This window comes from Aspergillus heteromorphus (genome assembly GCF_003184545.1).
Source record: "Aspergillus heteromorphus CBS 117.55 chromosome Unknown BO70scaffold_2, whole genome shotgun sequence".
Lineage (NCBI taxonomy): Eukaryota > Fungi > Ascomycota > Eurotiomycetes > Eurotiales > Aspergillaceae > Aspergillus > Aspergillus heteromorphus.
The window spans coordinates 1,078,397-1,104,261 of record NW_020290407.1 but is presented as its reverse complement, the minus strand read 5'-3'; the positions used below and the strand labels follow the sequence as shown (position 1 = coordinate 1,104,261).

At 53.0% G+C, this 25,865-nt stretch overlaps 7 protein-coding genes across 7 annotated transcripts; 3 read left to right on the top strand and 4 right to left on the bottom strand.

The window, feature by feature from the left end:
* Positions 1-2,747: 2,747 nt before the first annotated feature.
* BO70DRAFT_82825 (uncharacterized protein) lies at positions 2,748-3,488 on the bottom strand. The gene has a single exon (XM_025548756.1). The coding sequence runs from the start codon at positions 3,383-3,385 to the stop codon at positions 2,852-2,854; it is 534 nt and encodes a 177-aa protein (XP_025403443.1). The 5' UTR covers positions 3,386-3,488; the 3' UTR covers positions 2,748-2,851.
* A 2,246-nt stretch (positions 3,489-5,734) lies between these two features.
* Positions 5,735-7,630, top strand: BO70DRAFT_82818 (folliculin domain-containing protein). Its single transcript, XM_025548755.1, has 2 exons — positions 5,735-5,836; positions 6,135-7,630. The coding sequence occupies exons 1-2, from the start codon at positions 5,825-5,827 to the stop codon at positions 7,503-7,505; spliced, it is 1,383 nt and encodes a 460-aa protein (XP_025403442.1). The 5' UTR covers positions 5,735-5,824; the 3' UTR covers positions 7,506-7,630.
* Positions 7,631-11,003: 3,373 nt separating this feature from the next.
* Positions 11,004-15,706, bottom strand: smc4 (condensin subunit SMC4; the record flags this gene model as incomplete). Its single annotated transcript, XM_025547733.1, has 5 exons — positions 11,004-11,347; positions 11,397-11,474; positions 11,523-12,275; positions 12,324-15,271; positions 15,325-15,706. 5 exons carry the CDS (start codon positions 15,704-15,706, stop codon positions 11,252-11,254), a joined length of 4,257 nt encoding a protein of 1,418 aa, XP_025403441.1. The 3' UTR covers positions 11,004-11,251.
* A 785-nt stretch (positions 15,707-16,491) lies between these two features.
* On the top strand, positions 16,492-19,591 carry BO70DRAFT_368186 (uncharacterized protein; the record flags this gene model as incomplete). The annotated part of the gene is made up of 2 exons (XM_025544608.1): positions 16,492-17,048; positions 18,124-19,591. The coding sequence occupies 2 exons, from the start codon at positions 16,492-16,494 to the stop codon at positions 19,589-19,591; spliced, it is 2,025 nt and encodes a 674-aa protein (XP_025403440.1).
* Positions 19,592-19,717: 126 nt separating this feature from the next.
* On the bottom strand, positions 19,718-20,728 carry S10a (40S ribosomal protein uS10). Its single transcript, XM_025542296.1, has 4 exons — positions 20,700-20,728; positions 20,544-20,634; positions 20,176-20,399; positions 19,718-20,082 (listed from the first exon to the last, which is right to left on the bottom strand). The coding sequence occupies exons 2-4, from the start codon at positions 20,583-20,585 to the stop codon at positions 19,998-20,000; spliced, it is 351 nt and encodes a 116-aa protein (XP_025403439.1). The 5' UTR covers positions 20,586-20,634; positions 20,700-20,728; the 3' UTR covers positions 19,718-19,997.
* Positions 20,729-20,972: 244 nt separating this feature from the next.
* Positions 20,973-23,262, top strand: BO70DRAFT_329144 (ASCC2 family CUE domain-containing protein; the record flags this gene model as incomplete). Its single annotated transcript, XM_025540768.1, has 2 exons — positions 20,973-23,026; positions 23,117-23,262. Exons 1-2 carry the CDS (start codon positions 21,118-21,120, stop codon positions 23,260-23,262), a joined length of 2,055 nt encoding a protein of 684 aa, XP_025403438.1. The 5' UTR covers positions 20,973-21,117.
* A 168-nt stretch (positions 23,263-23,430) lies between these two features.
* BO70DRAFT_358435 (acyl-CoA desaturase) lies at positions 23,431-25,568 on the bottom strand. Its single transcript, XM_025542295.1, has one exon. The coding sequence runs from the start codon at positions 25,131-25,133 to the stop codon at positions 23,700-23,702; it is 1,434 nt and encodes a 477-aa protein (XP_025403437.1). The 5' UTR covers positions 25,134-25,568; the 3' UTR covers positions 23,431-23,699.
* Between the last annotated feature and the right edge of the window lie 297 nt (positions 25,569-25,865).

Genomic DNA, 25,865 nt, shown 5'->3' with positions numbered 1-25,865 from the left:
CCGTCTAGCAGTATACACTACTACACAGTATAGTCATCTGATGCAAAGTGCAAAGTCAAGCATCCATGCCCAGGAACACACACCGTAGAACCCGAAAAGCAACAATGGAACGCAACCCAGTCGGTAACGCTAAAGGGCAACAATCCACAGTCTCTGTGCGTGCGTAAAGTGTAAACTGGAAGCGATCCACGGCCAGCCCCCGCCAGGCCCGGCCAGCTGAACTGGAGGGTCCACGGTTAAGTAAGCATTCAGACGAGGTTAGGCTTTTGATTTGGTCTGGTGGTTCCCGTGGAAGTTGCCTACTCTGTTAGATAGCCCCATTGTTGTTACTGTTTCTGTTATTGTTATTGTTATTGTTATTGTTATTGTTATTGTTATTTTTTGGAAGGGGGGGGAGGGTTCTGGACGCACGCCGACGGAGAGTGTCCGGTCATCTCTGCAAGCTGCATAATAAGTCGATTTCAGAGAGGAATGGAATGGGAATGAGGACGGGTTTATTTCATGCTCCGAGGTCATCCTATTGGATTATGCAGGTTGAGGCTAAATCGAGGGCTGCTTTAGCTTGTCTTGGGTTGGCTTGGGGAGGATGTCTGCCTGGGCGGTTGGAACTTACTTGTATGGATATGTTGGATATTCGATATTAATTAGTTGTGGGTAATGGGTTGCGGACTGGATGGTGGGTTCAGGTTGTGTGGGTTATGGGTTGTGGGTATGATTTAATATGATTAACAGCTTGAAGAATGGTTAGGTAAGGAAGGCTAAGGATGGATGCCTGTCTAAGAAGGAAGGCACGTTCTTGCTTTGGTGTTTGGATGCTTACCTAGATACTTACCTCATCTAGTATTGTACTTCATCTCATCTCATCTCATCTTAGCTCAGCTTAGCTCTAGATATAGCATAGCATGCACATACCACTTCGTGACCTCTTCAATATACTTACACCACACCACTGACCACAGTCCCTCCCCTACCTTAGGTAGATCCAAGATAGTATCCAGTATCCAGAACCAGACAGAATACCCTCGGCAACGCAACCCTCTCGCCACGTGGAGAATATCCAATCCCATCCCCAATTCCACCATCTCAATTGGACCGACTTCAGCCCCCCCCTCCCCCCCATCAAAACCAATCCCTCTCCTTCAAGTCCAATCTCCATCTCAAGGATGGAGAAGAATGCACCCCCTCAGTCTCAGACCAGACTCTCAGTAGTACTATTCTAGTGACCGCACGCCGCAGTGGATCCGTCCGACCGACAAAAAAGTGTGGTTTTCTCCCGTCGGCTGGTTTCCACAATAATCCAGTCCCAGCCCACCAAGTTTTCCTGGTCGTTGTTTCATTTCATTTCAATTTTGTTTTTGTTTTGCCGGGTCGACCCGGTCGGTTCGACTCGAACTGTCGTGTGCTTGCCTGCCTTGCCTGCCTTGTGATTGTTACTGAGCGAGCCAGAAATCGGGAGGTAAGGTATTGTTACTTACGGTACGGAAAGATGGTAAACTTGGGTCGTACTTGGGAGTGGGAGTGGTGGTGGTAGTGGTGGTCACTGTGGTGATACCTCGCCTTGCCTCCGCTCCGTCACTGATGCTGTGGTTACATTGCACGCACCTGCCTGCCTGTCTGTCTGCCTAGCCTGATCTACTTGCCCGGGGTCCGGGGATGGAATGGGAGGATGGATGGATGGATGGATTGATGGATTGATGAATTGTAAGACGTTCCATCGGATCGGAAGGTTAAGTTAGTAGCTATCTACCTAGGTAGGGGTCAGGCTAGCTGGCTGGTCTAAAAGAAAGTCGAGGCTGAAGATACTCTCCCTCCGATAGACGATAAGAAAACACCCCGACTTTGTGAACGCGGAGGATTATCGACGTAAGTAAGTAAGTAGCTGTAAGTAAGTCGGAAAGATGACGGGCTGATGACCTATCCGAAATCACCAGCTCCAACAAGAGGTCCGAGGGATGCGGATGTCCGGTGCAGGTCGATAGTACCTGTCTACCATCTGGCATCTATGGAGACATGGTTGGGTTGATAGATCTAGAACCCATTACCTATATACTTTTATACAGGGGTTGAGGATCTATCGCGATAAGAGAACGACCAACCAACCCAGATGCCATCCTGATAGCGTGCCATATCCAAGGCATGGGTCCAAAAGGTTGCTGCATCGTGACGTGACCATCGCGGGAATCAAACGTATCTAGGATCTAGTGTATCTCCCCGGTCGCAAGCGGCTCAGGTTGAATCCTGGCCCTCGTCCATCATCCATATTGGTTCGGCGAAATCTCGTCAAAACTCGAGGATTTCTGACTTAGATTTCTTTGAGACATTCCCCCGTTGCTGGGACAAAACGCGTCCAATGAGCGGAGATGCCTTCCTCTGGGAATCCTTCCGGGTGAGGATTCGCCAACTGCTCGACCACTCTAGGTGTCCGTCTGTACTTACTCTGTGCTCCGTGCTCTGTACTACTTCTGTACGCGATGCACTTCCCGTACGGAGTACTGTGTATGGCGTACTCCGTACTCCGTACACCATCGAGATATCACCTACAGCGGCTGCACGCCGCATGCAGTGGTGGGTGATGCGTCCGGCCTCAAGGAAGATAGATCCGTGGGATCGGAGGGTTGGCCGCGCCAACTAAGGTTTAATAGACCCGCGAACTCAATGGGACTGACTCTTTGTCTCGCCCGGTATCTATACCTCCGTGCCAGCCTTGCGATGACCGTTCCCAGGAGGGAGTGTACACTGTAGATACCTCTCCCTCTCCCTCTCCCTCTCCCTACTACCTACTACCTCACCGTCAGTTTGGGTGCTGGTCCGAGTGTAGGTACTCCGTACGGAGTCCTTCCCAGTTCCCAGACTAGCCTGCCGTCCTCGAGGGAAGGATTCCAGGCCATTCACGTTGGGCGAATACGATGGACGGGCACAGCAAATCGGAGCCGAGGGAAAGGCAGGGCTTGTTCGTCCTGCCGTTCGTTCGTTGAATGTGAATGAAACCTCCCTCCCATCTGACTGACTCACTTACCCCGACATGATTCTCTGCACAGTACATAGATATCTGCGACATCGCCTCGAGCAGCCAGTGTGTTACTCCGGACTCCGGGGTTTCCCAAAGATTGAGGCGCCGGTGATAAACAGGAGGTGATCCAGATATTTGGGCAGAATGAACAGCGGCGCCCGGCCTCAAGATGCCACCGGGCGAAACATCAGGTCCGCCCCGTCCGTCTTGTTTCGTCCCTCTCGCCCGGGTTCCAAGCCAGATAGGCAAAAAAATAGCCGTTGCCTGCGCGTCGGGCGTAGACAGACTATAGAGTTTAGAGCAATGGGATGAATCCCGATCGTCCCCCGGGCAGCAGCATCCTCCTCCATGTGACCGGCGGGATAGCCCTCGCATCCCGCGCTCTTACTCGGTTGGGTTTGGGGTGAAGTGGTGGCTGACAGCGGGATGAGCGACCTGCAGAGGATCCAATATTCGGGAAGGCAGCATCGTAAAGGATCTGGTGGTGACTAGTACGCTTGTGATATGGTAACCGCGCCGTGCAATCTCCTGGAGGATTGATTATATGTATGTGATGACGGTGATTGCCCCGGACGAAGATCATGGTCCTGTCCGAGGGAGGGAGGGAGGAAGCTCACTTCATCCCGAGGATCCTATTCCTGGATAGATACTACTCCCTAGTGACCGTAGTATTTATTTCTTCCATAGGAATCGCGATGGACCAGTCGAGATCAACGCTCTGCTCCTGCCGGAGTCGGTAGTTACTGGGATAGGGCGGAAGGGATCAACTATCAAGGTGCGACCCTGGTTTGTATCGGAATCCTCGGGCAGGGGAGGCGGCAATTATTAGATGCACCTCGAGAACATCGATCCCATGATTACTTACAATCGGGACGGGTGTTTCTCTTGTGTTTTCTTTTTCTTTTCTTTTTTCCTTTTCTTTTCTTTTCCCCCCTTAGTCTATGAAACCAAGCCCGCGAAGAAGAAAAAGGGGGAGGGCAGCGAGAGGCGATCAACAAAGAAATATTCTGAGGGTGCATTCCTGTAATTGAGGTTCCTTGCCGAACAAGTGGCTGCATTGGGCAGTTCCTGGTCGGAAGCTGCGCGGGCAGGTGTTTGCTGACCATCCATCCATCCAGGCTGGAGGAATCGAAGCCATATCCAGTTACTGCATACTGCGTCCTTACGCTGCCTACTATGGAAGTATCTATGGATAAACATTATTTATTACATTTACACTTTCCCGCCCGCGAGTCTCCATAACATCGAAAATGGCGCAGTGGGAGAATTTGACTTCTTCCATCTCCTGTTCTACAGACCTTCGATTGCGTAAAATCCGGCTTAGCGGCCAACCCGCCGTCCCGTCAAGCTGGTCCCGTAACTTACCGTCCTCGGTAACCCCGGGGTTCTCTCCCAAAGTTCCAGGTTCCTTACGGCCGGGTTACGCGGCGGGTGGCCGTGTAGAGTACTGGTAGTAGTACCTAGATGCTACCACAACAACATAAGGTTTTCTTTATCCCTGGCAGAACCGTTGTACGTTCATCATGATTACGAAAGTCTCGAGTGAGATCGGCGGCAGCTTGGGCGGATAAGTTCTCTCGTCCTGGATCTCGCGCGGCGTTTAGCCGTCCAAACCAGAACTCCATAGTAATCCATATGCCTGTCCCTCCATATTGGCATCTAGTCGCATTAGGCCGGAACCGTTTTCTGTCGGGCTCCATCCGCTGACAGCCTGGAGGGGACTAGGTCCTTAGTGATCTCGGCCTGCCACAGGCGATTCGTCCAGATGCGAATCAGATAAATAAGCGCAATATCGAGCAGACTGGGTCTCAGCATCCGAAGCATTAATTTGGAGTATCCACGCTGCGGAGACCCCCTCCATGGGCGGTCAGTTCGGGTCATTGAGTACGGTAGTATTGTATGTCTGTATGTCTGTAGATAGATACTAAGGTAGCTAGCTGATCGACTGGGGAGTCTGTCCGTGGTCGGTAGACTAGCAGTAGTGGCCCAACCATGAATGGTTTTCCATGGAGGCAATGCTTTGGCCACCGGGCCACAGGAGAACCGCAGTTGGTAATCGGGTTGTTCGTTGGGCCTTGACTGGAAGAAAGAAGGAAGGAAGGAGGGAAAGGAAGGAAGAACGGAAGCCAGCTCGGAAAGCTTGGTAAGGTTACCATACGCGATCATACAGCATGTAATTACCAAACCAAACACCGGCCAGGCCAGACTTCTCTCCGTCTTTCTCTGCTTCCTGTGAATTCCATACGCAGCTGATGCAGGCTCCACATCCGGGCTGTTCTCCCCCCCCCCCCCCCTTCCTTTCCGATATCCTTCATTGTAGGAACTAAACTAAAGCAAAGTTACTCAGTAGTAGTATCAGACCCAGCCTGGAGAAAGAACTGAACTACTAGTCACTCCCACCCAGTCCCTCCTCCACTTGTACTCCTCCACTCCTCCACCCTTCCTCCTCCATCGCTTAAACACTCTTATTCTCACCCTCTCGTCCTTCTTTTCCTCTTCCTTCCTTTCCTTCTTTCTCCCCCCCCCCTCCCCCCTCTCCTCTCACCCCCTCCCTGTCCTTGTTCTGCAAGCTGGTCTTTGCAGCTTCATTGACTGCAGTGGCAATTTCACTTTCTCTCATATTCTGGGTCTGAGCCAGCCATATCCGGTTTTCTCTGCCCGGCATCCTCTGTCCGTCCGCCGGTTGTCCTGCGTCATTGTGACCATCCCACCACCGTCGTCACCTTGACTGCATTCTGGAAAGCATGTATTGCAATAATGGTCTAACATGGTTGCTGGGAACTGTTAGACGTTAACTCACTTGCCGTCGCGGACATGGATTTCATTGTAAGTGGCTCTGCTCTCTTTTCCTCGCGTCTCCGGCATCGCCTGGGTCGGTATAACCTCTCGCGGGCCCTGCTGGCCATGTGTGAGCATGTGTGAGCCTGATGTTCCTCCCCGGCAAGCCTTACCTCTGAGGCGCGCCCTGATTCCTTCTCGCGCTCTCACCGCGCAACCCGCGCAACAATACAATGCCCGCGTGCGACCTGGCAGGGAGTCCCGTTCGCCCTCGTCCTCCCCGCCGGCCAGTCTGGATGCTGCATCCACGCCCGCCTCGATTAGGCTAACACCTCCCTCCTTCTAGCTTTCTTTGACGCACTTCTGCGAGGTGCATGGTCCCACCTCGATTATCTGCTCGCAGGTTCTACCATTCCCCTGCGCGCAATGCTACCCCGACCTCTCCGACTTTTCTCCCGACGATACCCCTGCCAACTCTCACGATACGACCTCCTCTCATGGCCTGCAGAGTCGCGCCAACGGCAAACCCATCCTGAATAATAAACTTTCCGAAAAGCATCTCGACCCATCCGACAAGTCTCCCAAAATCGAAGACCATCCGTACTTTCTCAAAGGGCAGACCTCGCCGGCTGAGGCCCAGCAGAAGCTCAATCGTCTGGGAGGCGCGGATGGCGATACCTGCGCCAGTTGTAGCCTGACCTTACCCGACGATGTGAGCAAGCAGCTGCCTCCTGGTGCTCCAGGAACGGCCAGAAGCGACGGCAAGGGAAGAAACGGCAGCCCGGTCTTGCGATCCCGCGAAGTGGTCTACTCCTGCGGCACTAATCGAACCGACCACGATGATGGCGCACACGAACCGCACAGTCACGCGTCCTACCCCGACTCCCTCCACTCCTCCTCCGTCAACTCGGATACCTCCTGTCACACGCACCTCCTCACCTACCTCTCATTGCGCGGGCCACCAAACCCGGCTGATTACGCCCTCCTGCGACGCTCCTCCATTCGTACCCTTAGTTGCGAACTACTACCGCGAGGGCTCTCCTCCGGTCCGTTGTGCTTCGGCGACTCCAGCGCGGGCTATACGATCGCCTACATCTTCCGTCTGCCCGACCCTATGGCTCGCGGGAAAAGACGCAGCTATGCGCTTGTGGCCTTGGCGGGCAAGGATGCTGGCAGGGCCTTTCGCGCTTGCCCCGTGATCTGGCGCGCCTTTGGTCGGATTGCGACGGGGATTGTCAACTCGGCGGAGAGATACCAGGAAGACGAGAAGCGTCGCGAGGAGCAGAACAACACTGCTAATAGACGCGGGAGCAAACAGTTCACGCCGGTGTCGTCTTTTCTCACGGGGCGCACCCTTGATCCAGATGGACAGGCTCGCCGACCTGGCCAGGTGCGGGCGAGAAACCTCTCGGAAATTGTGGGCAACCAGTACATCTTCGCAGAAATCCATGCGCACTTTGTCGCGCTCCTGCAACAGCTGGGCACGATGTTTGGGACCACCCCCATCTCCGACGAACGATTTATTTGCAGCACCTTGCGCGAAGGAGAAAGCCCCAGTTCTTCGCGCCAGTCGACCTTGGTGGCTGGCGGAAAGGAAAAATCGAAGGACAAGCTTTCGAAACAATACGAAGACGGCGACCTGGGCATGTCTACCCTGGATATTTCCTCGGGTCCGAAGCCCATCCCTATCGCGCCTCGTCGCCAAGTGATCGCCTAGATTGCGCATCATACACCTACAACCGCCCGATAGACTGCACCCTTGACTCGGTCTTTCACACCATCTCAACTACATAAACGCGGAGTAATTCAAACATTGTCCGCATTGCATATTGCATTCCTCCCCCTGCAATCTGCAGCCCTGTGATGCAAGACGAACATCACATGATACATTTTCTTCGGCGTTACTTCTGGTTCATGGATGCGGCTCGATATAGACTACGGCGTCCTTTAAGAAAGCGGAGCGGAGTTATGGTACATTTACAGGATACATACCTCCACGGTTTTCTTGTCTTTTTCCAGCGTGGGTAGACGAGCGATCTGATCTGGATTTCTTTTCCCCTCTTTTTTTGTCTTTCTTGTCTCTCTTCCTTTCTTCCGATCGCCGTCGGACTGTTTTACTACATCTAATAATGACGCGCGGGGACGAATGACGGACGCTTGTTATCATGATTTGAATGCCAATTACGAGCGGATGAGAGATGAGCTTGTGAGGTATTTAGCATGCAGCATGCAACCAACATGAACAACAACATACAATGTACTTTATGGCACCCACCGACCTTATTGGGACTTAATCAATGATTGTGACTTACTTATTTCACCGTTCCATACTTTCATACCTGGAAGCTGTAGTACAAGCACATGCATGCATGCATGCACCCATCCTTACACCCGATAAAGAGACCTTACCTTGGGATACGGGGGGGATGATAGATAGACAGTTCTAGACCTCGTATAGAAACCACGGATCTATATGGCCCTTAGGCGCTGTACTACGCACTAGCCTCAAAGTCTAAGATAAAGCTACCCCAGCTACGGAGTAACTTCTCCATATATTTATTTATTTGGGTAGATAACTAGGGAGATAGGTACGTCCTTACTCTTAGATAGGGAGATACAAAAGTACCCCCCCTAACCAGATCCGGAACCCTGAGAGATCGTTATCACTGCCAACCAATCATTTATTCTTTTTTTTTTTTTTTAATTCTTACTTGCTTGCTTTTTCACTGGGTGGATAGCGGGAATATCACTACTTTGTATGGAGTAATTAAAGTAAGATAAGCTAAACTAAACTAAGATTGTGAGATAATAGGTAGGTATGCTAACTGTTAAGAGTGTGGAGTGTGGAGGGAAGGGAGAAGGTATAGATAGTAGGTGTAACGTTGGAGTGGAGTATGGATGGATGGATGGATGGATGGATGGATGGATGGATGGATGGATGTATGACGCCATCTACCTACAGTCCTCTTTCTTTCTTTCTTTATTTCTTCCTTTCTTTTTTTCTCGGCTTATTCTTTCTTATCTTCAAACTGACTCGCCAATTATGATTGGAATTATGATTGGAAAATGAAGATTAATTTCGGATTTCCCGAAACTCCCATCCTCCTTCCTTCCTTCCTTCCTTGCTATCTAGTTAGTCCCACGTAGACTTATCCATCTAGTCTCGTTCCCTGAATCCTTGGTTTCGGGACGTCTGGCCAACTAGCCAACTAGCCAGCCAGGCAGCAAGGCAGGGAAGCGGGCGAGCGAACCAGGATGAGGATCCTGCGCGGCGGGCGATTGGGTTGGCGTTGCGTTAGTTGGGACTTGGGCTGGTTAGGGACTCTGTGGGTTCAAAGGTTGGGGTGGCGGCGATGCCGACGGGATGACGGACGGACGGGTCGGGAGGCGGAGGTGATGCCTAACGGGGTAGGTCGATGGAGATGGAGATGGGGGTCATTTATTTAGGATTTAGATATTTGTGTACCTATCTATCTATCTATCTGTCTGTCTGTCTGTGTTTCTTTCTATGTTTCTTTGTTTGTATAGTACGGGGTATATTAATTGGGTTATTGGATAGTGTGGTGGTGTGGTGGGTAATGTACTATATCTACTATGTGGGATTCAAGTATCTAGGTATCTAGATACTCTATAGATAACTGGAAGTAAGTTATAAGATCTACTATAACTTACTCTAATTATTCTTTCTGGTGAGAATAACTGGACAATAACCCGGGGCACTAGTATCTCTAAAGTATGCCGATGTAGTTAGCGATTATCTTATTTTTTTTTACCGCCTGAGAGAGATCCTATATGATTCTGGAAGTAAAGCCGCGTAATACTAAAGATTATAGAAATAGGAAGAAGTTATAATAAGTTCCGAACTGCTGTACAAAGTGCTGAAATATTAGATTTAATAGACATAATCTAGAAATTGATACTTCCTGAAGTCGCAAGTGAGTCCTGTTTGCTGCTTTGTCTTAAGATATTATTTCTTGGGCTATTTATATACAAGTATATCTTTAGATATCTCCAAACCAGTTCTCCCAGACAGTCATATCGATTAATCCCATTCTTATATTATATCTAAGAACTATTTATTAAAATAAGGGGCTTTCAGAATGGACTGCGGCAGGCCTGAGAAATAAGTGTGGTACTATATAATTACTAGAAAGTAGAATGTCTTTTTTGCTTAATATACAGCATGCGAGAAAGGCCGTTCAAGTCTGAATTCAGGTTAAACCGCCATATTAGACATATATATCACACACGTATTTGATGCCCCGATCCTGCCTGCTATGAACTGTTAAAGAAACGATAAGAAATTACTATAAATCATATACACTTTTATCACATGTCTCACTGAAGTTTATCATGAACAATCTTATAATACAAGATCTAAATCTTATTCGTGCAGCGAGAAGAATTTGCCGTGTTTATATCTACCAACACTGACAGCTTTGTTTGGTCAGGTTAGTTACATCATACGAATAATTATTTCCATAAAGGCTCTCGGGTTGATAACATGTGGCAAGCTGGCTATTTACAGAGCTGCATAGGAGATACTCGTTCTTGTCGATTGAAAATCTTATTAGAAAGTTCAACCCCAAAAAGACCCTTAATTGAGATATAGATTGACAACAACGTCTTCACCACTGTGGGGAGGTTTCCAGGCCCAAGCTCTGGTCTGTTTATGGATAACGCACCCTTTCATCGCTCTAGGAGAGTAGAGCAAATGTGCATTGAGAAAGGAGTCTGTTAAGCGCCCAATATCACCCGCAAGAATAAGATATTCTGCACAAACTGGAATTTCGTAAGATGGATATTCTAAAACGCAAGAGTGTCTATAAGGAAGGAATTAGACTTTAGGGGTGTGCGCACAGAATTAGGCAGAATTGGGTAGGTACTTAGGTATAGTAGGTAGCTACGTCAGTAAGGGCGGAGGGAAGGGGTAACTAGGGGAGGTACGCCGACTTAGTACATAAAGTAGTACCTAATACGTTCAAATATGCCCTTGCTTATGGGAATGGACATGGGCATGGACATGTGCATGTGCATATGGCAGGCATACAGCATATGCGCGTAGGCTAAACCAACAGCACCAGTAACCAATAATATTCCCAAACAAACACTGGTATGGTTCTTTACCTGGTTGGTGTGTTGGGCTCGGAGTGATTAATTCGGAGTGCAGGACATAACTATACATCCCGAGGTCCACGATGTGATCCAGTCACGTGAAGAAACATTATCATGTCCAATTCATACAAGAAGTTAAAAAAAAAAAAGAAGAAAATAAGAATAAAACGAAAACAGTGAGACCCGAATTCCAACCCTCGCAGTATACAAAGTATCGACCGTAAACAAAGACAAGAAAATCGTCATCATCCGCGAGATATCCAGATATCCAGTCCCACACCGCACACCCTTAACCGGCAGAACCGTCCCAAAAAGCAGTCATAACATGCATAAACACAGTCCGGCCAATCATCGCCGGGTGATATAGTCCTTGTTTTCGATCGTCACACTCTTCGTCATGTGGTTGACCTTGTAAACGCCGACCAGTCGAGCCGCGAGTTCGAACTATGGCTGTCAGTGAGGTTCCGGGGGTCTTGCCGGGAAGGAGGCTTACCATGTTGTTTCTCAAGGAAATCACAATAAACTGCGCGTTCTTGGTCCGCTCTTTGATATAGGACGCCACAATCGAAACCTAACTCATTAGCTGATGAAACCTTTCGAGTCGGCTGGGGGCACTCACGTTTCTAAAGTCCAGGGCAGCATCGATTTCGTCCATGACGTACAAGGGAGTCGGCTTGTAGTGGTGCAGAGCGAACACCAGCGCCAGACTGGAGAGGGTCTTCTCACCACCAGACAGATTGCCGATGTTCTTCCAGCTCTTCTTGGGGGGCATGACGGAAAACAGAATACCCTCGGAGAAGGGATCCAATGAGTCGACCAACTCGAGCTCCGCGTTACCTCCCATGGTGATCATCTGGTACATCTCCTTCAGGCGAAGCGAGATAATGCCGAATCCTTCCATGAATCCGTTCAGACGAGCCGATCGGAGGCCGTCAAGGCGAGCCTTGGCGCCATCGCGAGATGCGAGGGCAGTGTTCAGATCTGCCGAACGTGCTTCGTGTTCAGTCGTTCTGCGACGATACTCCTCGATAACGCTGAGATCGACCGCCGAATTCTGCGTCTTCTCTTCCAAGGCAGCAATACCCGCCTTCAGAGACTCCTTGTTCATCTCCGACAGCTCGTCTTTGGTAAACATCTGAAGATCAGTTGCTTCTTGCTCCTCACCCAGGTCGCTAACATTCTGCAGCGTGAGCTTGGAAAGCTTCTCTTGCCAGTACCTGCCGCGCTTCTCGTTCTCAGACAGGGCCTTTTGGTTCTCCTCGAGCTTGTTGCGCATTTCAATCTCCGTGGCGCGGGATTCGTTTAATTCCGCCACCTTCTCATCAAGCTCGTCCTTCACCTTCTTGAGGCCCTCTTTCTTCTCGTCAATAGCCTATTGTTGTCAGTTACTGTTATGGAATAAGTGGTTTGCTATTCGTACCTCTTGGGCCTCCTCCACCTTCTGCTTCCAGCCAGACGCATCATTGGCCTGGCTGGCAACGTCGTCATTGAGTTTCTCCAGCTCCTCGGACACATGCTCAAGCTCTTTCTCGGCTTCAGCACGGGCATTCTGGTGCTTGTTGATGAGCTTCTCGTTCTTGGACTTTCCGACCTCCGCATTGGAGATCTCCTCAGAAAGAAGACTGATCTGCTCTTTGAGACCGTCGACCTTTGCCTTCTGGCCTCGTAGCTTCACACCACCAACCTCCATGATCTTGTTTTGGAGGCTCTGGATCTCCTCTTCAATACCGCCCTTCTGTTCACGAAGTCCCTCGATCTCTTCCTCCAGAGAGGCGATTTGTTCCTCAAAGGCCGCGGCTTGGCTTGCATCTGTCTTTGATGGCTTATGTTCGGCGCGCAGTTCTTTCACCCGGCGCTGGGCGTCCGCGAGGCTCCGACTGGCACTTTCGATTTCGATCATAATCTTTTGGATCTTGGTCTCCACCCGCGGGATCTCCTCGGATCTTTCCCTAATCGCTGCCTCCATCTGCCGTTGCTTCTCCTGGAAGTTTTGGAATTTTCTCTCCATCTCCTCCAGATCGCCCTCAAGCTGGGCCACTTGCTCTCGGCTCGTCTCGGCCACTTGCTTGGATGACATACCGCCGCGCGCGACACGGGTACCACCACCACTCATGGTACCGGACATGTCAATGAGCTGGCCGTTGAGCGTGACGACTCTCCACCGTTTGGCTCCATAGGCAATCCGATTGGCGTGCTCCAGGTCTTTGGCGACCAAGGTGTTTTGCATCACGCTATAGAAAGCCGGAGCAAATTTGGCATCTTTGGGCTTGACCAAGTCAAAGAGTCGTGGAACCTTTTCGGGGGTCGAGATGGGGGAAAGGTCTCTCCGAGGAAGTCGGTCCAGAAGGATGAAGTTGGCGCGGCCGAGGTTGTTCTTTCGCAAGTAGTCAATACATTGTTGTCCGACTTCGACCGTGTCGACTACCATGTTGTCCAATGCAGGACAAGCAGTCGAAATGGCGACATCATACTTCTGGTCAATAGTTCCGAGGTTACCAAGTCGACCGTGGAAGCCTTCGATACGGCCTGATTCTTTCAAACGCATGAGCCCAGAAAGAACACTGCCCCGGTTTTGGGTGCTCGCAAGGCTTGCCCGAGCCTCCTCCGCCTTTTGGCGGGCACTAGAGACATGGGTGCGCACTTCAGGCTCCCTCTGTGCGTATTTCTTGAGATCATGCGTCAGCTTTGCGACCTCTTCTTCGAGAGTCGATTGCTGCGCCTTGCGCTCCTCAAGATCGGTCTCTTTGGTTGCCAAAGTTTCTTCAATGGAAGCTACCTTGGCCTGTGCCTCTTCCAACAAGACAGCACCAGCGTTGCTTCGCTCGCGGATGATGTCAAGCTGACTTTGAGCTACCGCAACAGCCGACAGCTTCTTGTTGATCTTCTCATCCCAGGGCTCCAATGACTTCTGTTTCGCAGCGATCTTATCAGAAAGACCCTGGGTTTTACCCTTCAAGCTTTCACGGATCGAGGTCAGCTCTTCCTCCTCCTCCTGCATCTCGCTTTCAAGCTTCGTTGTTTCCTTTGTCTTCTTCTCAATGTCGTCCGAAAACTTTTGCACCAGGCTCTCACATTCCGAGGCAGCCAGACGGGTGGTTTGCATGGTCTTTTCCAACTTCTTCTGCTTTCCTACAAGAAATTTCTTCTTCTCCTCAAACTTGACAGATTCCTTGTCATACTTGGCCATTTCCTTGGCAATCGCTTGCATCTCTTTCTCCATGCTTTCGTATTCCCGCATGCCGCGTTTGTAGGCCTTCTCAAGCTCCTTGATGCCGGACTCGTTTCCTTCGTGCTTCTCAAGCTCGAGGTTCAGGAGTTCCTGCATCTGGAGGATAGCCTCCTCGGTAACCCGGATATTGTCAGCGCACTCGTCGATGTAGATCTGGTAAAGTGCCGACTGTTTCTGAGACAGCTCATTCTCGTCGCGAATGAATGCAAGCGCTTTGTCTTTCTTCTCCACCAAGGCATCCCTTTCCTTCTCGACGTGCTGAACACGGTTGTTTTTCTCCACACAAACATCGTTCAGCCCCTCAAGCTCGGTGGCCGCTTCGTCGATCGGTGTCTTGTATTTGGATGTTCCAATGATGTCCTCGAGATATTCGAGAAGTCCGTCTTCGTGCTCGTTGGCGGCTTTGGGCTTCATCTGAGCGATCGACTCAACTTCACCCTGGAGAATAAGGAAGCGCTTATGGTCCAGGTCGATCCCACGGCCACGGAGCAGGGTGGTCACGGTGGTGAAGTTTGTTTCCTTGGCATTCATGTAGTATTTGCTGGTGTTGTTGCGGAACGCCTTTCGCGAGATAATTAGTTGGGAATCTGGGACTATTTCTTGCCCTCCAGTGGGCAGATCGAAGACCTCCTGGAAATGGACCTCGACTTCACAGAAGGGCAGGTTGGGATGGTTGGCCGAGTTATGAATCAGAGCCGAGACTTTGCCCTGTCGCATCTTGCTGGCTCGGAAACCGAATACAAACAGCAACGCGTCGATAACGTTGGATTTTCCGGATCCATTGGGCCCGACGACTGAGGAGAAGGAGGCGTGGAAGGGTCCGACAATCTGTTTTCCTGCATAACTCTTAAAATTCATCAGAACGAGGGTAGTGATAATTAGGCGACTCTTGGGTTCTGCCGGCTCCTCGGGGGCTGAGGGAGCAAGCGACCGTGACTTCAACATGATATCCATCGGCTTATCGAGGACGGTGGAGTTCGGATTGATGATATTGATTTGCGATTTCTGTTCGTCGGCACGCTTGGACGGCGTCTCATTGACTGCGGTTTCGGTTATATCGGCGAGGGGGGTACACTGCTTCTCTGCGATGGGGCCTGAGATTTCGGCGAGATGGAGGGTTCTGGAGTTGGGAGTGAGGACTTTTTCGGGCATGCCATGGAGGGGGCCCGCGTCTTGCTAGGATAAACCATACGTTTTATTTTCCTTGCCGAAGCCGGCTTCTGCGTAGGGGTTTCACTTTCTTTCACCGTCGCGACGCTATCGCCCTCCTCGTTCGTATCGGTGAGTTGCGACGCCTCCGGCTGCTCTGGGGCCGTCGACTTGCGCGGTTTCCGTGTAGTGCGCGCGGCATTTGGCGTAGACGCAGTTGTTGTAGACACGTCGGCGGAGATTCGCCTGCGCTTGACGACTTTCTTGGGGGCGGGGGTGTATTCTTCGCTGTCCTCCTCATTGTGCTGCGACTGAGTGGGGGTGACATTGCCGGGATCCTCCTCCTCGGGAGTCTCTTCCCTAGCATAGCTCCTGCGGGCGGTGGCAGAGCGCCGGGTTGGCCTGCGCCTGGCGATAGATGACATGGTTAAGGGGAGATGGGGATGATAGGGGTGGCCAGTGGGTGCGTCATGAAGGCGAGCGTTGCGAAGTCGAGGTTGGAAACGCCGCCGGCGGAAAGTGGAAAGTGGGTTGTTTACTTCCCCGCCCGGAACGGCAAGGTGTTGTTTTTCTGCCATAACATGCCTCACCGCCCTCTGGTATCGGCGCCGCCGCCGCGATTCGTCGGGCGGTTCTACGAAAGTACGAAATAGAGCTCAGGTCAGGTCAGGTCAGGTCAGGTCAGGTCAGGTACTTCACCCCTCACTCGCACAGCCACCCGCTCAAGATGGCGCCCTGGGACGACTTCGACTCCATCTTCTACTTCAATAAGAACTTCACCTACGATGGCAAAGTCATTGAGCAGATCGTCTCCAACCGCCGAGCGCTAGAAAACCGGCTGTTCGCCGACAGACTTCTGGGGTTGACCGGTGTTAAAGCAGGTATGTCCCCCAATGCTAACAATTGGAACCCTTGGCTAACGAGGCACCCTCCAGTGGCCCAGCTATACCCTCCGAGATCGAACTCCGACCTCCGGGCTCTTGTCGGCCACATCGTCTCCTCCCCGCTCGACATACACCACAAGCAAGCCTTGGTTTACTACATCCTAAAAGATTGTCGCGCCGCCAGCGATGCAGCCTCACAGTTTTCGCGCCGGTGCCATCTGCCGGAGAAGTACAGGCTGTTCATTGAAGGGCTCTGGAACCTCGACAGGCTTGAGTTTAAGGTGCGTGCATCTCAGACCTGCGATTGGCTATAACCTCTGACCAGGATGTGCGAGCAGCGAGCAATCGAGTACCTGACTGAACCGTCGATCATCCCCACCTTTCCGGATGAGATCCTCTACGTTCTTACCCTCCCTCAGCTCCCAAAGCACGACGACAGCCTCGTCATGGCCTACTACCTCACCGTCGCCCCACCTTTGGCATCCGACAAGGTCCAGCAGACATTCTTCAAAACACTGTGTCGCGGAAGCATCACAGAAGCCTTCTACTTCACACGCAAGTACGACGAAACGCTACGACGAAACTACCTTACGCAACTCATCGAGTTTGTGCACACTACGGAACCGGGTCCGCTTCGGAGTACACAGGCGATGGAACTGATCGGTCTGCCATTCGACGACCAGGAAGAGGAATGGTTCGAGGACGCCCTGCTTCACGGAAGCGCCAAGGGTCTCCATGGGTCGAGGGATACCGTCATGATGCGCCGTCTTGCCAGCGGCAAGTCCAGCGGGCCTTCTGCGGAGCTCGAGTCTTTGGGTGGCACGAAGATCGACGGGCTGAACTGGGACGTCCTGAAACAAAGCATGACGCCCACGCAGAGATCGCACTCTGGCGGACAAGCTTGACATGAATTGAATCTTTTGGGAAATGGCACGGAGAATAGGAGTTGCGCATCGGACTCATTGTAATTCTACGAAGCATTGGCATTTTACGGGCGACGGTTGTTATTGTTGTTTTACAGGCTGCACAAATGCCATCAGTTTATACCAGCCCACTACTATCAGTATTCAGTCGTAGGACCTTGAGTTTCTCGGGCATCAGATAAGCTCCGCGATGGAAGTATTAAATTACCGGTACACGCTTAATACGTTACATGTGCGACATTCACGGACAGCAAGACCCCGATCCGTGAAATGTACTGTCACCGGAACCGCCTCCTCCCCTTCCACCCAGAAACTCTTATACACGTTAACGTCCTGGATATCTCTTGGGCATAGCTCTGTTGTCGCATCCTTCGCTGGTGATCTGTCGAAGAGGCGACTTAAACAGTACCTTTCGAGGTCCCAGTACACACTCAAAGCGAGTCTTGACGAATATTGGACAGGAGCCTCTCGAGCTCACCTGACCTGGTGAGACGCGAAAACGACATGGTTGTCTGCACATACTTTCAGCAAGGCCGGTGCAGATTTGGAGGTATGAGGACATCGTATCCCACACTAGCTATCCACAAAGCTGCTTCTATCTGGACATTGAGCTAATTACGAGTCTAGATCGCTGCAAAAATGAACACCCCAATCAGTCATTAAGTTCCGGGAATCGATTCGGAGCTCTTTCAGGCGGCGGCGGAGGCGGAGGCGGAGGTTTTGGAGGTACGTTCATTGTTTGGTATCACAATGCAACACTCCCCCCTTCCCGGACTAGTGTTAGTCTCTTATGGGGGGAAGAGGATGTTTTTGCTCGATATTCTGGTCTTTACTGGGATCCTTATGGTTTCACCATATCTTATTCCTGGCTCCAGCATCGTACACCACGTGCAATGTCCACGTCCTGTTGCAAAATAACCATCAGTGCGAATATCTTTGTCTGACTCTACTCTAGGACGTGCCGCGCAAACCCAGCAAACTCCCAAGTAAGTAACTCGACTCCAGCTGACCGGTCTCTTGGTCTGACTCCCGCAGCTATGGAGTGGTAGCAGCAGACATAAAAGCCGACCTCACAGCCGGTAAAGGACGGCCAGAATGGGTCTTCTCCTGCTACGGTCCCGGGAAGGACGCCCCGAGACAACTATTCGGAGGCACTCAACGGGAGCAGAGTTTCGAAGAACTCCGACTGCGCCATTATGAATTGGCTGCCGCAGGCAACGTGAACCAGGCCGTGCAAGAAGCCCAGGCTTTGTACGCAGAGTCTCTGAAACAGATGGATGTCATTCTAAGCGATTTGGACGGTGCGGTGAAATATGTACTCGCAGGAGTGAATGAACATCCCAACCGCATCGACATCACGGAGGGCAAAACCGGCCCTGCTCCCCCTTCGGGACCGTCTGCTTTTGGCCAACCTTCGCCATTCGGTCAACCCGCTGCTGCTAATTCGGCGCCGGGTTTCGGCCAGCCGTCCTCGCTAGGTAGTCAAGGGCTCGCAAAGCCTTCTCCTTTTGGCCAGCCATCGGCATTTGGTCAGCCGTCTGGTCTGGGGCAATCGTCCGGTATGGGGCAGACATCTGGTTTTGGACAACCAAGTGCTTTAGGACAAGGGTCTGCATTTGGAAAGCCATCTGGAATGGGTGGTGCACAACCCGGGTTTGGTCAGCCGGCATTTGGTCAACCTGGCTTTGGTCAACCTCCCTCTGGCGGATCTGCCTTCGGCCAGCCTTCGTCACTTGGAACATCGGCGTTCGGGACACCCGGTACAGCTTCTCCTTTCAGCCAAATATCAGCTCCGAGCCAGCCAGCGAGTAGCGGGTTCGGCCAGCCTTCTGGGCAGGCAGCTGCTTCTCCATTTGCACAGGTCGCAAATCAACAACCCGCTACCACGTCGGCATTTGCTCAACCAGCGACGACACAACCGAGTCCCTTCGGTCAACAGTCACAAACGGCGTCTCCTTTCGGACAACCTCAACCAGCTTCGAACCCATTTGGACAACCAGCCGCGACAGCCCCGAGTCCCTTTGGAGCCACACCAACTGCGCCTTCAGCGTTCGGCCAGCCTGCCAGCGGCTTCTCGCAACTGGGCCAACAAGCAGCAGCAGCAGCCCCAGCCCCAGCCCCTGTCACAACAGCAGGCACCGGACCTCCTCCCGTCATTAAGCTCGGCAATCCCACCGACCTCAGCCCCATCCCGCAGCTGTCTGGTCAGACAGTCCGAGACCCCATGACCAAGAGACTCACAGCCTGGAAAGGACAGCCCGTGAAGTACATCGAAAACGTGCCGTGCTATCTCCACCCCCAGGATCGTCAAACCTACGTGCACATCTTCTTCCCCGACGGTCCCCCGGACGCAGCAAGCCTGCGGGACGCCCAGGGAAAGCCGGAGGAATACACGCCGGAGGTAACGGAGCAATACGAGTTCTTCGTGAAGAACGGATACTTCAAAGACGGGGTCATTCCAAGCGCACCGCCCAAGACGGAATGGGTGAACTTCGACTTTTGATGGGCCCACTTTACTTCCGGGGGAGGATTGTTCTATGATTATTTGGGCATGTAATATATACCTATTTAGCATTTCCAGGACGGACGGATGGCGTCTAGGTAGGCAGGCAGGCAGGAATTGGATGGGATTGATTAAGACTACCACCACTAAGAATAGATACCACACTTCTACATCGTACACACAAACACTACGATAAAGACGCAAACAGAGATAGATAGAGCAATCCAGCTTTTTACTGCTTTTTAATATTTTTCATTTTTGCACCCAGCACTAACGCGTATCGACGACGATCTCGCCCCAGCCCAGCAGCAGCAGAATCCTCCACCACCACAACGATCAGACCAGAAACCAACCCGTTCATCGTCCGCGCCGCGCCAGACACCGTTCCATGTGACAGGAACAGTGTTTAAGCAGCAATGGTGACCTCAACCTCAACACCGGCCTCGATGTTGATGATGATCTGCTTGACGGTCTCGGTGGGGGCGAGGAGGCTATTATCACAGTTAGTACATCTACCGTCCTTGGTTTCTTTCTTGCTCCATCTCGCGTGCGCGCGACTTGGAACCGGGGGAAGGGAAACTCACTCGATGAGACGCTTGTGGATGCGCATCTCGTACTTGTCCCAGGTCTTGGAACCCTCACCGTTGGGGGTCTTACGGGTGGAGATGTGAAGGGTCTTGGTGGGAAGACGGACGGGACCCTTGACCTGGAGGGACTTGGAGCGAGCGCGGTCGATCAGCTCCGAGCACACCTTCTCGAGGGCGGCGACCTTGCGAGAGGTAAGGGTGATACGGATCTTGTGGACCTTCTGTAGGTGGGAAGAGCAGTGGTTAGTGGTGATCTATGTTTCCCAATCTTGGAGAGCATCGAGCATTGCGCATGCGCAGACATGTTTCTTTGTCTGTCGAGACATGACATTGCTCTAGCAAGGACAGCAAGGACAGTCACGTACAGGGCCCTCGCCGAAATCCTTCTCGGGCTTCTGGAAAGACATCTTGAATTGAAGTTGAGCGGTGGGGAGACCGGTGGGATTGAGATGCTGGACGGGGGAGGAAGGTTAGTTGTCGAGTCGGGGAGGGAAAAGGAAAAAGAGGGGAGGGGGACAAACCGCAAGGGGAGGCTGGATGCCAATCAAGACCTGAACGTCGGGGGTTCGGTAAGGTGATGATGGCCGATGAGGGTCTATCTGATCGTGCGGACAAATCGATGAATCTTTTTTCGACGGCCGGCGCTTCTTGTGCGGGCAGCCAGGGCTTGGCGCTCGCCTACGGCCTGCCGCTAAGCCCCCTTGGGCTGCGGGCGGTGAGTCAGCTTCCCGCCTTGAGGCTCAACTCACTAATCAATCGCCGGTGATGGGCCCGATCATCTTACTGGTTCCTGGCTGCTAGCTACATGATCATCATGATGATTCACGACTGCCGGGTGTGGTGCTGACTTACTTTCTGCTTCTGTCTCCTTCCCCTTCCCTTCCCATTTCCCTCCTCCAGTTCTGCGTTCCTCAATCACCGGTGACCGGACAGACAGCCATGCCGGAACTCCCCCCGCTTGCCCCGGTCCCGCCCCCCGAGGTGCAGAGGACCGTACCACCTGAGGACTGGCAGCTCTATATAGATGCATGGATCCTGCTGCTGGGCGTGCGCATCGAGGCTCCCGAGTCGCAGTTCAAAGACCATGCCGCTGACGACAGCACCGCAGTGGCTTTCCTGTCATCTTTCTACCGTCAGTCCGCCAGATCGGAGTCATCCAGCGTCCACGCAGGACCCAAAGCCCGAACATTACGGAAGCTCTGCTTCCTGTTGACCAGACGATTCCTTCTTGAAGTCTCTCCCGCACCAGCGGAACTGCTCGACTGGAAAGTACTTGCTGGCATGTGCAGCTGCTACCCGTCAAGCTCGGCCCTGAAACGACTACTGTCCGATGCATGGAGCAAGCATCAAGATGCGATCACGTCCAGCCTTGAAAAGGCCAAGATCAAGGTCACAAGGGAGCTGTCCTCGCTGAATCCCAGCAAGTCCACCGCCATCCTCTTCGAGATCCGCCTATTGACCATCCTGGCGTCTGTCATGCCCGGGTGCGGCCAAGAGCTCATGGCGGGGTCCGACTTCCTCGACACCTTCTCCGACGCATATCAAACGCATAAGAGAGACGACATCCGCCGAGTCCTCGTGGCCAACATCTACGTCGGTCTGGCCTCGCTGCTCAAGGGCTCGAAACCGAACCTCTCATCGCTGCTCGACCAGCTATACAGCCTAAAAGCCACCGCCGGCATCGGCTCCTCAACATCGCAGAAGGGACCCACGCTCCTCTCGGACGTCATCTGCAGCACCGACCTCCTCGTGCGTCTGGACCGGTATCTTACCACGCACCCGCAAAAACGAGGCCAAGACCTCCTCTCTACCCTCCGCACGTACCACGACTCCTCCAAGTCCTTCCACCGCCGGTATCAAAAGTCCAAGAAACGCCTCGATAAAGGCAAAGCACGCGCCGCGGACCTCCCACCCCCAGAGGACCTGCACATCCATAAGATGTCCCTGATCACGCAAATCCAAGACCTCTTCCCCGACCTCGGCACCGGCTACATCGCCCGCCTGCTAGACCACTACAACGACTCCCCTGAAACCATCATCGCACACCTCCTCGACAACTCCATCCCAGAATCTCTCCAAACCCTCGACCCATCCGAACCCCTCCAATCCCTCCAACCCGCCCCCACCCCCTCCACAACCCCATCCCAACCCGAATACCACGCCCCCCTCCCCCCGCACCAACCCCGCAAAAACATCTTCGACGACTCCATCGACCTTGCCGAACTCGCCCGCTCCTCCTCCCCGACCAACCCCCACCAAACAACCCTCCACTACGGCCGCGCCTCCAACACGACCGCCACCGCCGAAACCATCCTCTCAGACCGCACCCACCACGCGGCCCAAAAGGCCGCTATCATGTCCGCGCTCGCGACCTTCGACTCCGACGATGACGAACGCGACGACACCTACGACGTCGCCGACGTCGGCGGCACCATCGACGCCACAACCACCACCGACAAAGAAGACCCTACTACAACATCCGCATCAGCAGCAGAGCTCGACCTGACCCTCTACCGCGCCTACAAATCCACCCCCGGTCTATTTGGCCGCGACTCCGCGACCCGTCGCTCGCAGCCCCGCGCGGCCTTGAAGCGCGAGACCGGCATGACGGATGAGGCGATTGAGGGGTGGGCTGTTATGTTGGCGAGGGATCCGAAGAGGATGAGTCGGTTGGAGGATCGCGTTATGTATGGGACTGGAGGTGGTGGTGGTGGAGGTGGAGGATTAAATCAGCCGGATCTGGCGCCCACGGCGTATCGCAGACCTGGTGCGGATGAGGAGGAGAGTGAGACGGATGGGCAGGGTGGTGGTGGTGGATTTAGGGGTGGGAGGGGACGGGGACGAGGTCGTGGTGGGATTGGGAGACGGGGTGGTGGAGGAGGAGGTGGAGGTGGGCGTGGAGGAGCAGCAGGAGGAGGAGGAGGAGGAGGAGGAGGAGGTGGAGGTGCAGGAGATTCCGGATCAACTCAGAACCCTACGGTTGCGCGCCAGAGAAAAGAGGAGAATAAAGCTAGTCGGGCGAATCATAATCGGCGACAGCAGCGAGCGAAGAAAGTGGCTAGGGCTGGGGGGATGGTGGGGTAGTAGATTGAGATTAGAGATAGATCTACGCAGTACGGTATATACTACTCCTAGATGTTGTGGGAATGAATTACTACTATGTAATGAATACTATGAACAGTGGCTCTTTCTAGCTGATAGCTGGATAGATATATAGATAGATAGATGTGTCTGGTGATGTATGTAAACCTTTTCAGGCTGCGAATTAAGCAAGATATTAAGACATTGAAAAAGTATATGGAAGATAGAGAGAAGACGGACGCGCTCTATACTATAGAGTGTAGTTGAGATTCTATCAGAGCTGAGCTGACTGACTAAATACATATAATCTAAGAAAGAAAGACATTATCTCATTAAGTGCCGGAGAGCACGATAACCCCCGGTGCTGCACAAGCCGTAGACGTGAATAACTATACAATGACCGACCGATATAGAGGTGTATGTAAAGCACGCCACGAAGATCAATGGTGATCCGAGAAGACGCCCTGCTCGGCACAGGACTTCCTGCACTCCTCGAGGATGCGGACCTGCTTTGCGACGTCACCCAGCTTGCCGATGACCTCCTTGTTGCCGTCGTAGAAGGTGAAGAGGGTGTATGGGATGCCGGTATCGCGACAGAACTCGAGGACGAGACGCTGGGTGCGACGCAGGTTGTGGCGGGGGATGCGGGGGTAGAGGTGATGGATGGCCTGGAACTGCAGACCGCCGTGGAAAAAGTCGAGCCAAGTGGGGCAGTCGACGTCCATGGTGGTACGGAGCATTTTCTGGGGGAAGGATTCATTGACGCCCATGTCGGAGGTGGACATGGCGAAGTGAGAGAGGGTGATCTGCACGTGTAGGGGCGAGGTGACCATGTGGGAGATCAGGAGGAAGATGATCCGGCTGCTCCAGTCCGGGATGGACCGGTACATGACGCCGTAGCCGAACCAGATCCAGAAGAAGACCTGGCCGCCGATCTCGAACCACCGGTGCCACCAGGCTGGGCCCTTCTTCGGGGCTTGGCCGCAGAAGAGGTACTCCCAGCTCAGGCGGTAGAGGTTGAACCGGCCGAAGAGGAGGATGGGGTAGTAGAGGTAGTTCTGGAACTTGAGCATGAATTTGGCGAAGGCATCAAATGTCATGACGCGGTCGTAGTAGGTGCTGCGCAGGCTGGTGAGGAAGCGGTGGGAGATGGCGAAGAATGGCATGTGCTCGATATCGGGGTCGTGCTCGGGGGCGTTCGTCACGATGTGGTGGACGTTGTGGCTGCGCTTCCACCATCCCAAACTGAGTCCTCCCAGGTAGTCCGCGATGATGATCCCGATCACGGTGTCAGCGTGGAAGTTGTGCGTGATACCCATGTGGCCAGCATCATGGGCGGTGAAGACAAGCTGGTGCCAGAAGCATCCGAGGAAGAATCCCGATGTCCCGTACCATCCGATCTGCAGGAGGTAGTAGGATAGGGAGGCGAAGAGCGTGTACCGGCAGCATTCGATGAAGTACGAGATGTAGCGGCAGTCGTAGAGCCCCTCCGCACGGATCTGTTGATCCAACTCCCGGTACCTGTGTTTGATTCGCTCCTGGTTCTCCGGATCTAGGGACGGATACCTGGCTGTGTCAAAAACAAGCTCCTCCTGGGTGCGCGCGTCGAGAAAGAACGGTTTCGGCTTGTCATCTTCGCTGTCCGTGGACGGGGTCGGGGCTGCTGGCTTGCGTTGACGAGCGCCTGACGTGGTGTCGACAGCATCGAAGACCGGGGACGGGGGCTGTGACGTTTCCTGGCCAGAGCTTTCCGGACCGGAGCTCTCCTCATCGGATGCGCAATCCTCGGTATAGGGACGGTATTTGCCGCCCTGGATCGGCGGCAGGAAGTTCAACCACGGGCCTTGAATGCGACCGATCTGGAAAGAAAGCATGCGTTGCCGCGCTTCCTTGGAGTGTAGCCTGGATAGGAAATGGCGCACAGTCAATGGGGGGTCCGAGGGCGAGAATCTGAATCTAGGGGGAAGGCCACGTACGCATTGATTTCGTCCGTGGCATCCTTCCCAACCATGTGTCGAATGGATTTGTCTCCTCCGGGATGGTATGGGATCCATGCATCGACCTTCAACACGCGATTGTCGAAGATGATGACATGTTTGCCGTCCGCGATGAGGCCCTCGATATACCGTCGGGACAGGAGGGCGTCTTTGCGCGCGGGCGGCGAAGGAGCGGTGACCGCATTGCGGGTTGCAGCCATGGTTGGCACGCGTTGGTACCGTGTTGGGGGATCGGGGTTGGGTTCAGGAACGACGGAAGAGCGACAAGGACCAGCCTATGCGAGCATTGTATGTTGTGTTTTGGGGGGGGGGATGGGGGATGGGGATGGAGAGAGACTGGGAGGGAAAAGGGAGGGAGAAATCAATTGACGGCGTAGAAAGAGAGGAAGGGGAGATGGAGGTGGTAACTATGGTTAATTAAGTAAGTCAGCAAGCTGGCGATGCGGCTGGCGGGCAGAAAAGCGGGGACTGGCGGGCGCAGTTCAGTTCCTTGCCAGTTGCAAAGTCCGCAAGTGAAACGGTGAAACGTACCGGTGATCGACGCTCTCAGAGTCAGTCAGTCACCAGCCCATCAGTCAGTCCATCAGTCCATCAGTCCATCAGTCCATC

What these genes read in the sequence shown, in the direction of transcription:
- S10a (XM_025542296.1), bottom strand. Translation starts at nt 20,585, where the DNA reads ATGTCTTTCCAGAAGCCCGAGAAGGATTTCGGCGAGGGCCCT. An exon ending in AGGATTTCGGCGAGGGCCCT is followed by an intron (nt 20,400 to 20,543) that starts GTACGTGACTGT and finishes TCCCACCTACAG; the next exon opens with AAGGTCCACAAGATCCGTAT. An exon ending in ATCCACAAGCGTCTCATCGA is followed by an intron (nt 20,083 to 20,175) that starts GTGAGTTTCCCT and finishes CTGTGATAATAG; the next exon opens with CCTCCTCGCCCCCACCGAGA.
- BO70DRAFT_82825 (XM_025548756.1), bottom strand. Translation starts at nt 3,385, where the DNA reads ATGCGAGGGCTATCCCGCCGGTCACATGGAGGAGGATGCTGCTGCCCG.
- BO70DRAFT_358435 (XM_025542295.1), bottom strand. Translation starts at nt 25,133, where the DNA reads ATGCTTTCTTTCCAGATCGGTCGCATTCAAGGCCCGTGGTTGAACTTC.